The sequence below is a fragment of the Eutrigla gurnardus genome, assembly GCF_963514095.1.
Source record: "Eutrigla gurnardus genome assembly, chromosome: 21".
In the NCBI taxonomy this organism is placed as follows: domain Eukaryota; kingdom Metazoa; phylum Chordata; class Actinopteri; order Perciformes; family Triglidae; genus Eutrigla; species Eutrigla gurnardus.
Genome location: NC_139932.1, coordinates 10,256,464 through 10,268,474, shown reverse-complemented (window position 1 = coordinate 10,268,474; position 12,011 = coordinate 10,256,464). Strand labels below are relative to the sequence as shown.

The following is a 12,011-nucleotide window of genomic DNA, read 5'->3' as shown; positions in this document are numbered from 1 at the left end:
CTTCATCTTCTGTTTTTCTCTTGCCTCTCACACACCATCAGCTTTCGTGCATGTCCTCGCATTTCCTATTCCTCTCTCCATTTTCTCATCCGTCTTTATCCATCTGTCCCATCCTCTTCTAGATCCTTTATTCCTCCCACTGTCAGGGCCAGACTTTGTCTAAATTTAGATGGATAAAACCCTCATAGGATCCCTAGTCTTAATCAAAGAGCCGCACCGACCTTCACAACACTCGGGTTCCCAGTTGGAAACAATAACCGAACATGGGCAACGCTCGCAGCCCATCTTGTGTCAATATCTGGTTGCTGTCTGCGGTTTTCAGTTTGTCACCCTTTCCGTGTCCTTGGAGGGAAGTTTGAGGAGGATGGAAAGTTGGAGTTGAAAGAAAGATGGAAACACTCATGCTGAGCTTATAAGCTTGTATTTGTTTGAGAAACGTCGCGTGGGAAGACAGAGCAAGTTGTCATTTCCTTCTGAGGTATTTCATACCTTTCATCTGAGGATATGTACGACATCAACACTGTCACGAACACATCTGCGTTGGTGGTGGTGTGAGTCAACTCTTTTTGGTACCCATGCACATGTGATGCGATAGTGGTGATGTGAGCGAGCCGAGAACCTCCCCTGCGTTTATGAATCATCCACGCTGCTGTTTGCAGCAGCACATAAATATACACCAGTGTAGTTAGTGTTAATTAAACGGAAAGGCTGCAAGAGACGAGTGTAGCATCCCCGCTAATTAAGGCCCTGTAGATTCCTCCTCAGCAAGATTTGTGATGGGTGTGGTTGTACTAGATACATCTTCTCTAATAAGAAAATTCTTATGAAGGCAGTTGTAACTAGGGCTGTAACTAATGATGATTGTCATTATCAATTAATCATTTATGTTTTAGGCAAGCTAGCAGTGGGCTTTACAGAGGGCAATGTTAGTCTGCTGGTAGATCCATTTCTCAACAACTGATGGATGGATGGATTGCCATGACACTTAGTACAGAATGTCATGGTCCCTAAAAGATTAAACCAATGACCAGTTCCCTCAAAAGGTTGACTTATTTATATTTTAATGAATTCTCCAAATTATTTTTGGGGGGAATTCCTTCCTTTTTTAGTGGACTTGAAATTTGAGGCAGACAATGTATCCAGATGATGATTAATGATAACTTTGTGGATACCCTAACTTTGCATCAAATACATTTAATACAGTCAGTCAATACTGTCAGTATTTGGCTAAAAGCACCTCTGTGACAGTAGTCTTGATTTTCCTCCTTTTGAAGTCCAAAACTCAAAGATATTGCATTTTAAATGATACTATCAGCAAATTGTCACATTTTAAAAAGCTGGAAGCCACAAATAGTTGCCACTTTCACTTGGTGAATAAAATAATTTATTATCAATTAGGGGTGTGACGATACACTCCGCTCACAAGACGAGACGAGACACGATATTGAGTACACGAGAACGAGACGAGACGAGATTTTAAGAAAACTACAATGACAAAATATATGACTGGACCAACAGACTTTAATTTAACAGAGTTGCACATGCATTTTGAAATATTTTATTATAACTCTTTACATGCATGATGTAAGCATGATCTTTTAATAAACTTCTTCTTTCACAAATTTAAACTAAAACTACAATTTATAAAAGTTAAAATAAAATAAAATATTTCTTTTCCCCAAGTGTAAATATGTGCAAAACCAAATCAAAGTTCTACTTTGTCAATACAGAGTGCAAATAGTGCAAACGGAGCCTGACCAAGTATGTCATGAACAACATGCTGCAACTACAGCATCTTCAGCATCTCTGACATCGCAGCTGTCAAGTTATCAATGCTTCGGGAGTTTTGTCTTATCTCTGGGCTGGTGATGCTGCTATGGCAGCTCGCTGCTCAAGGTAACGAGCCAGCATATCCAACGTGCCCGTCATTAACTTGTGTGATGGCAATTGTAGTGTTTCTGTTTCTGCTTGGACATTTTCACCGCGGTAGTCGCTGAACTACGATGAAAAAAGCAGTCACACATCTCACCCGCCCGAGTAAACGAGCAACACACTTGTGAGATCTCGTGGTACGAGATCTCGTCACACCCCTATTATCAATTGATCATGACCAGAGAGCTTTTAAGGTCATAAAGTGATTCATGCTACCCGGGAAGGTAAACAAAGGCATGTGAAGTGTTTTGATTTCTGGGTGTTGAAGTCAGCCAAAGCTGTAACTTTAAATGAAGCCAGGAAGACACTCGATGGCCTTTTAGGATGATTGCTGTAAGACGTGTCAGTGCGGAAATAGATTGGAGATGGCCACTTGATGGTAGTGTGTTAAAGTGACATATCCGCAGGTTATTCCTAATTACTAAAATAGGGGTTGATTTTGTTCTGCACAGCAGCTTTAAGAAACACACTGACTGTGTTGTTGAGAGGGCCGTATAAGCTGTTAAGTGTGCCTGTTGTGATGTGCTGATAACCTCGGTGACGACCGGCTGTCTGATTGAGTGGGTGTGCTGCTTTTTCGTATCTGGCGGCCATCTCTCTGGCTCTCAGTGCCTGGTCTCTCTGGTTTAACTGATAGAGCCCTCAAGCTGGAGAAAGTCCCATCTCAAGTCCTCCCAGCAGGGACGGGGTGGTGATAGCGCTGGCTTGTTCACACACACACACACACACACACACACACACACACACACACACACACACACGCCTGCATCTGTGCTGTGTCCGTCATCGTGTTTGAGGATTAACTGGATTTCTGTCAAGTTGCGAATGTGATTTACAAACATCAGAGAACCTTAACGCTGGCTTCTCTGTATGTTTTTTCTTTCGTAGACTTATGTCCATGCATCTGTGTTATAGAAAATCCTCTTTTAATACTAATTCATTTGTGTTTCAAATTTGGAACTGCTTAAATGTTTACACCAATTACAAAATAAAAATTCCACATATGCAAATGTTTTGCCCTGTCAAGACACTGCCTTTTTATGTTTGTGGTTACATGCCACTGAGATGTGTATGCAGGTGTGTCTCTAGTGTATAAACTGTTTTGTTTAGGGATGGAGGAAAAGATGGCGGCTCATGCCTTATTTACCCCGAGGCTGCTGCTGTGACATTCCCTCAGTCTTTTTCTTCCATCCTCCTCGTGTCTCTCTCTTTCATTCTGGGCTTGGAGAGAGGTGGCTTGTCTGCTGCATGGCTTAACATGCAGGCTGCGAATCTTCTCTGACGCCCGAATTTAGCATAAACCCTGCTGTTAAGCCAGACGAAGGCATTCATAAGGGGGGGAGGGGGTCATAAGGAAAGGTTAGAGCACTTGGTGAAATGTGCAATGGGGTGTTGAATGATGGTTGAAAACATGCTGACTATCACCTCTAGAGTGGTGTGTAGGGTAGATTAGTGTTTGCATGTGTGGTCCCCACATTAGGTTGATGGGTGTGTGCATGTGTGTATGTGTTTTCTTGCACTTTTCTCAAATCCCAGCAAGTTGATTGTTTATCAACCCTTTAATTGCCACTTAAAGGAAAGCCGCTCTGGAGATTAACCTCCAATAATAGCTGCAACTCTTGAATTATAGTCCTCAGCAGGACTTTTGGTGTACTTATGTTCCTCTAGAGCCCGGTGTTTAAGTGAGTACCTGGGAATATACAACAGCAATAACTTTGCCACGACAGGACAGATTTTTGCAGAGCTCTGAGATGACCGATTAGAGCAGCTGTGCCAGCATTGTGTGTGTTTCTTGTTCTGTTGCAAACTGCAAGATTTAGGTAAAGACGACATCCCAGGTGATTTTAAGAAAAGAAATGGTACTTAAAGAATACACAACAGTGGCCTTTTTAAAAAAGAATTGGCCCATGCATTGTCATTACATTTGTATAGAGGGGCAATTGGATCTTAATAAGATGTTCAGGGAGCACAGAATCTTTGGAAAAACAGTTGCGGTTCACTGACATAAAAGTCACGTCGAAAGCATGCATGAAAAATTGCATACACATATTCCCCACACCACGATCATAAAAACACATTCAGTTCTCTGTAAAGTCTGCTACATGAAATGTCTGCACAGGCCACCCAACCCTTTCTGACATGCCTTGGTAAACCCCTGTCCCATTACCATGCATTATGCATAGGCCTGTCTCTTAAGTCCCATAACTGTAAAAGCTTCCCTTGAAATAGAAGAAGTCACACTGGTGCCTTGTCACAGTGACGTTTGAACTACGTAGAAAGATTTAGTTTCACACAATTGTGCTAGAGTTAAGATACATTTTTCCAACTACCTATTTTTGTGCAGATTCTTTCAGCAACGTTGTATTTTTGTGAAATTCAAAACATAATCTAACAAATCAATGCCAATTAGTCCTTTCCTACTTATGTGGTAATAATAAAGCAGTAATTAACATGAATTTGTTTCTCTTCCTTACAGAAAGAATGGCTCTGCCTCAATTGTCAGACCCAAAGAGCCACGTCTGGCCAGCTGGGACACATGCCACCTCCAGCCTTCGCTTCCCCAAAGAAGCAACCACCTGCTCCTGCTCCCTCTTCCACCCCTGCCCCTGCTGCTGTAGTTTGTAAACCTGTAGTAGAAGAATCAGCCCTAAACCCACCATCTCCCAACACCAAGGTAGTGCCCGAAACCATTCCCAAACCTGATAGTGCATTCATCTCATCTCATCATGATGCATCTCTTGCTATTATCACCCCTCCTCCTGATTGCACCCATCAGGAAACACAGTCAAAAGCACAAAATGAAACTCTAGCAGCTGAACCAGTGTCCGAGCCTGTAATTCACCCTGAGCAACAAGCTGCCATTTCAGAGAGTGTAGCTGAGACTATCCCCCCAATCCTAGCACTTGAGCAACAGCAGAACAGCTCTGAGGAAATAGCAGAGGGCCCCCCTCTCCCTGAGACAGAGCCACCTGATGCTGATGAACAAAGCAAAACTGTCAGTGAAGTCCCAGCAGTTGAGCAACAGCAGAGTAGCTCTGAGAAAGCAGCAGAGTGCCACCCTCACTCTGAGACAGAGCCGCCTGATGCTGATCAACAAAGTGCACCTGTCAGTGAAGTCCCAGCAGTTGAGCAACAGCAGAGTAGCTCTGAGGAAGCAGCAGAGGGCCACCCTCACTCTGAGACAGAGCCAACTAATGTTGAGCAACAAGCACAGAGTTCACCTGTCAGTGAAATCCCAGCAGTTGAGCAACAGCAGAGTAGCTCAGAGAATGCGACAGAGGACCTTTCCCCCCCTGTGGAAAGTGAGACACAAAATCTTTTGACGAATACAAGTTTAGACACGACAACAGTCCCTGCTGAGGTACAAACAGTGCCAAACCCAGTGATTATCCAGGGTGAGGCTACTGTTCCCCTGACAGATAAGGAGAAAGTGGAGCCCACTCCAGAAATGGTTTCACAAGTGAAAACTAATGCAGTCGAGCCAAAACCTGCCTCGATCCAAGAAGCAGTCACACAAGTTCCTGTTGATCTCAAGCCAAAGTCAGATTCTTCAGCAATTAATGTTAAAGAGGAGAAAATAACAGAGCTAGAACATGCTAAACCAAGTGAGGAACCCCAGATAGGTGAAGCTACTCCAGCTGTTCAAACTCCATCAGCTACAGTAGACACAGCTTTTAATGTTGAGCAAACAGACATCAGTGCAAAGCTTGAGACCAGCAACGTAGCACCTGATGTAAAGAATGAAATAAGTACAGAAGTAAAGGTTGAACCAGAACCTATAACAGAGAATACATTATGCAGAGAGGGTGCTCCATCTTCTGCAGCTAAGGTCGCAGAAAATGTAGTGCCTGTTGAAAATGATGAAGTCCCTAAACCTGATCAGACCCAGCAAGAAGTACAACCAGAGCCAGAAAAATGCATAGAATCTGAAAGTTCTTCAGTGGTGTCAGAGAACAAACATCCCGTCTCGGCTTCAGAGGAAAGTCAGATTAAAAACAAACCCATAGATAAAGAGGAGGAGCCCACTCCACTTGACCCAGCAGATAATTCACCTCATGTTGCTCCAGTTGAAAGAGGAGCTCCAGAGAAAGCAAAAGAGGAAAAAACTGTTGAGAATAAAGTTTCTGAAATTATTCCCGAAGTGGAAACGGCTATGCAGAAAATGCCTGATGAGGAAACTTCAGTTGAGTTGAAAACAGTGAGGGACACTGCTGAAGAAAAAATGATTGAGGAGAAAGCTGTTGAAAAAGAAAACGTTGAGGAGAGAGCTATTGAGAAGGCAGAGATTGAGAATAAAGCATCTAATGGCAAAGCCTTTGAAGAGGAGGGGCAGCTGCTTTATGCAGCTGCAGAGAAGGCAATTGAGGTAAAAGCTGATGAAGGGAAAGCTTTTAAAGAAGAGGCAACGGAACAGAAAACAGTTGAAAAGGCAAATGACCAGATACCTCTGGAGGAGAAAGTTGATAAATCAGAATCAAATCCAGCACCCTCCTCTACTGAAACAGAGGATGCTTCTCCGGTCATAGAGAAGAAAGAATCAGAAACAGCAAAAGGGACAGACTTTTTCCCTGAAGAAATTGCAAAAGGAGAGATGCATAAAGAGATGAAACCAGGAACTAAATATGAGCCATCACCTGCTGAGGAAAGCCTTGTTGAGAAAGTATCATTGCCAGAGAAGTCAGAGGAGAAAGAAAAGCTGATGATCGAAACAGAGAGTGTCACGCAGAAAGAGGCAAAGCAGACGCCTATAGATACAATGTTAAAAGCAGATGATAATTCTGAGAAAGCAGTGGTTACATCAGTTCCCCCAGCTCCTGATTCTAAAGCGCAAGAACAGGTCAATGTCGAGGAATCAAGGCAAAGTGAAGAGACAGAGTCATCCTCAGCTGTCATAAGTGAGACACAAATCAGAAATAAAACCTGTGAGGAGAAACTTTTTCCAGTTGAGACAGAAAATGCAAATAGTATTGCTGAAAATCAACATGAAGTAGAGAGGGAGATGCTAGTCCTGACAGGCAGCGATGAGACACCACTCGAGAAAGTAGCAGAGCAAAATATGTCAATCCAAGAGAAGGAAGACAAACTTGACAAGAATGAGTTTGAGTCACAACCTGTTGCTGGTAACATCCAGGAATGTATTTCAGTATCCGAGGCAAGCACGATCTGTGACAAAGATGAAACTGCAGAGTATGATAAAGGAAAGAACACGATATCAAAGCATGATGACGTATCAGAGACAGCTTTTGAAAAATCAGATGTGTCTGTATCAGTAGCTCCAGTCCCTGTAGTAGAACCTGAAATCCCAGTGTCTGTAGTTGGTGAACAGGATAAAGGCCCAAAGGAGGAGAACACTAATCGGGAGGAGAAAAAGGAGGTTGTAGCTCAGCCTTTGGGAAAAACCAGTGATGAAGATGCAGTCGCCGAGGTGACCATAGCATTTAGAATGGGTATTGGTAGATTAGATGCTTATCTTTGTACGTCATTTGATTTATTTCTGCTGTATCTATTAATATATGTATCAAATACCTGAAGAGTGAAACAATGTCATTTCCATCTTCCTCGCTTCTGTAAATGGTTTATATTTCAGCCTAGTACAAACTGAAATTAAGAATATTATACTAAACTGGCAGGGTTTAATAATTAATGGAGTACTAGGAAGCATATTTTCAAGTATTTATATGTAACTAAACTAGGTTCTAGAAAATCTAAGTTAAGATATACTTTTTATGAAGTATCTGAGGGAAAAATAATAATTGTCATATTTCAATCCAGCAGGTGAAAACAGTGGAAACCTTGAAAGAACCTGGAGAGAAAAAAATGGCTGCCAAGGACAGCAGTCCCACCAGTCCAACAGACCTAGCCAAGCTGGAAAGCACAGTCCTTCCCATTCTTGAGGCCAAGGCAACACAACCAAATGATGATGAGGAGAAACTAACAGACACTCTAAAGACCAGACGTAAATTACAAGTGCTTGCTCTTTCACCTGACTCACCCAGCTCAGAAGAAGACAGAGAACTTTCAGAGAAGAATACCAAAGGTACCACCAAGAAAAAGCTCCTTGTGCCCATGGATGTCAGAGCAGATTCCATGGATGATAGCAGTGAAAGCTTTGGGAAAGAAAGCCCAATGTCTGGGGATGATGAGGAATTTATACGAAAACAGATAATGGAAATGAGTGAGAACGAGGATGCTTCCCCATCTGATGAGGAAAACCTAATCCGGCGCAAGATCAGAGAGAATGAGAAGAAAAAAATGGAGCAGAAGACAACGGAGGCTGTAGAGAGGAGTACATCAGGAAAAGCCAGGAGACTTACCAAGAAAAGTACTATAAGTCCAGATGATGAAGAGGATAAGCACATTTGTGGCTCATTGGATAAACCTGATATAGACAAAGAAGAGGAGAATCAGAGTGGTACTGGAGTTCGCAAATTCCAAACTATGGAGCTGAATTCAACCAGCAGCCCTATGCGTATATTGAATGATGATGGAGAGCCTGACATGGAATGCCTTACAGACTCTCCAGATGATCGGTCTAGAGGTGAGGGGTCATCTAGTTTACATGCATCCAGCTTCACTCCTGGGACATCCCCAACATCCCTCTCATCCCTTGATGAAGACAGTGACAGTAGTAGTCCCAGCCATATTCGTTCTGGTGAAGGTAAACAACACAGGAAAGCCAAGCACAGACAACCTGGTCAAATGCTGCCAACTATTGAAGACTCTTCTGAGGAAGAGGAGCTACGGGAAGAAGAGGAGCTACTCAGGGAGCAGGAAAAACAGAAGGGCTCTGGGAAAAAATCCAAGAAAGATAAAGAAGAGATTAGAGCCCAGAGGAGACGAGAGCGTCCAAAGACACCACCAAGCAACCTTTCCCCCATTGAAGATGCCTCACCAACGGAAGAACTGAGGCAAGAAGCTGAGATGGAGGAAATCCGACGATCATCCTGTTCTGATTTCTCCCCCAGTATTGAATCAGATTCTGAAGGATTTGAAATGTATGCCGCAAAGATTGCAGCAGTTCATAAAACCTATCAACTGCCGATATCAGTATCTCTTCACTCCCCAACAGATAATCAAAATATTGACCAACAACAGAAAAAAACTCTCAAAACTGCAGATGAGGCTTATGAGGAAATATTGCTGAGGGCTAAGTCTCCAACACTTGACAAAGGCGAGAGTCAACCGGGAAAAGAGTCCCTTTATGGAGGCATGCTTATTGAAGACTATGCCTATGCTTCTCTAATTGACAACTCAACAGCTGATCTGGGGGATCCAGAGAAGATTGTTGTTCCAGCTCAGCCCAAAATGCTGAGATCACCAGATGAAGTTTATGAAGACATGATAAAGAAGAGGAAGGAATTCATGCAACTGGAGCAGGAATATCAAAATATGCAGCCAAAAAAGCAAAGCGATAATCCAGAAATAGTGTTGCAGCCTGCTGAGAATACATCCCCCCAAAGCAGTACGGTGACAATAGGTAAAGATGGGAAGCCACTGTTGGATGCTGAAACTGCCTATGAAGAGCTAATCAAAAGAGTGCTGACCCCTGGAACTAGCCCAACTCAGCAGGAGCCAGAAGTGGAATCAACTGCATCAAGAAGGGCGCTCCGCCCCATTCCAGACTTAAAGGTGACCCAGTGTTCCTCAGGAGAGTTATCATCTGATGAAGAGAGTATAAATAAAAAGGAAGAGGATATAACTGCAGTATCAGACAGAACTTCAGCTATGGAAACTGAGCCTGTGACCGTGTTTTCTGAGTCCTCTCCATCATCCACATTAGATCAGCAACCTCACGCCACAATCGCAGGATCCCAGGCGGATGTTGTTGATTTATCTTCTGCACTCACAAGAACACCAGTCCCTGTGGTTGCCAGTGTATCACCCTTGCCCACAGTTCCCCAGTACACCCCCAGTATTCCCAGTGTAGTGTCAACTGCCCCACCAATACCCCCCAAGCCAAGCGTCCTGCGTCGGGCTAATTCTCAGGAAAAAGCAGAAGTACCTGTTGCACCACCACTGCCTCCTCCCACCCCACCAAAACCTACTGTGTTTCCCAGGAAAGCTCCAGTTCCACTTCCACCCCAGGCTCCAGCAACTCCAATCAGGCCAGAGATAGTGGCTATGACTGCAGCCCAAGGATCACCTACAAGACAAGCTGTTACACCAATATATAAGCCTCAAATTCCCCCTCCTGTTGCCCCAAAGCCATCGATTCATGCAGGGATTGGGGATAGCCACCGAGCAGGGCATGGTGTGAAACCACCAATTGCACCGAAGCCTGGCTCACAACCTTCTTCACCTGCCCATGCCCCATATCCACCAAGACCCACTGTACTTCCCACTGGTCCTGCTGACATAGCCCTGAATCTGAGCCCTTCTTCTGAGAGCAAGCTGTTTCATCCCTCACCAAAGTCTCCTTCTTCTCCAAGATATGCCAGCAATCTTCGTGACACATATGTAGTCATCACACTGCCATCTCAGCCCAGCTCTCCAGTTGACGGTGTCTCAACTCAAGCTCCCTCTAGCCCTGGCCCAATATCTCCTTTACGCCAAGCTCAGCCCCAAAGTTATCACCAACCACAGCCTCAACCTCAGTCTTATCCACAGCAGCATCCACAACCTATCCCTTCTCAAACAACCAGGGTACCTCTGGCATACACGCGAGTCACAGAATCCATTGAAAGTCAAGAATTTAGTGGCCCAGAAAAACATGTATCTAGTTCTTGTCACATAATTGAGGCTATATCTGCCTCGGCACAGCCTCCAGTTGTTCTGCCTAATCTGATCTCTCAAGTGGTCACCACCGAAGTCCAAAGGACCACTGTCTCTGTTGTTCATGAAAGATCAACACCACCAGTGCCAGCTCCAAGGGCAAATGGTGTCCCAATCTCGATGGAGAAACCTAAGGCCCAATTGCCAGCACAGAATGGACAGGCCATCCAACCTTTTGAGGTGGTAGATCTTAGGACTATGAAAGTGGACCCACAATCAGACAAGAATGGTGTGGATCTGTCTTCTAGCCCAGACTCAAGACGTCAGTCCTTTGCAATTGATGTCAGTCGTCATAACAGTGCAGTGCAGTCACCTGTGGTCAATCTTAGTGCTGAATCATCCACTGTTTCTATAATGACTGATAGTATCACCATTGTGACCTGTGCTGCCACAATCCAGCAATGTGACAATGTAAACACCTCTCAAGTATCGTCAGTCCCCCTTCAGCTAACAAAAAACAAAGCATTTGAGCCTGTTTCTCAAATTATATATCGGCCAATTGATTCTCAGCCCTCCACTCCTTCTGGTACAGAAATTCCTATTAACCTCTCATTTGGATCAAGCACAGGTGGAGGAGCTTTCCAGACTCCCCCTGTCACTATGGCACCCACTTGTATTGCAAGTTGTGCTGCCAATGGATTAAATACGGGTACAACCACAGTGGCAGGAGCTGTTGACCTTAGCACCACAAAACCCTTCAACACAATGGTATCAGTAGATGCTGCTTCTGAAGTAGTCACGGCTGTAGTCACAGATGATGATGGCAAACCAGTGGATCTTACTGCAGGAAAAAGAGTTGTATGCTGTGATGTGTACAAACTTCCATTTGCAGGAAGCTGCACTACTCAGCAACCTACCACACCTCTGCCTGAAGATCGTTTTGGATATCGCGATGACCATTACCAGTATGACCGATCCCCTTACGGCACGAGAGGGTTCGGTGGAATTAAACCGTCGATGTCGGACACTAACCTTGCAGAGGCTGGCCTGTTCTTTTACAAGAGTAAGAACAGCTATAATTTCAGTGGTACCACAGAGGGTGCCGTAGATCTTACCTCGGCAAAGATTTCTGATGCAGGTCAGTGCAGTGACATTGCAGACCTGTCACTTAAATGTCACTTCGAACTGCCTCGACTCATTCATGGCTAACGTGGCATTTTTGGGTTTGTTTTTGCTTTTGTTTTTGTTTTGCATGGACAATATTTTTTTATTGTTTTTTTGCCCTTTCACCATACTATTTTTGCATGTGCCTGCATGCTTTTACTGTATATCTTGTTTGTACTTGTTGCACTTCCCAAAATGTCCAC

The 12,011-nt window shown here is 44.0% G+C and overlaps 1 protein-coding gene across 1 annotated transcript in view; it reads left to right on the top strand.

Annotated features, from left to right (window-relative positions):
* The window catches only part of pcloa (piccolo presynaptic cytomatrix protein a), a 52,137-nt gene that overhangs the window by 14,259 nt on the left and 25,867 nt on the right, over positions 1-12,011 (top strand). Inside the window, exons 4-5 of the mRNA XM_084038643.1 lie at positions 4,409-4,606; positions 7,708-11,782. Of these exons, the coding sequence (XP_083894769.1) occupies positions 4,409-4,606; positions 7,708-11,782 (4,273 nt within the window). The remainder of the gene's footprint in view (positions 1-4,408; positions 4,607-7,707; positions 11,783-12,011) is intronic.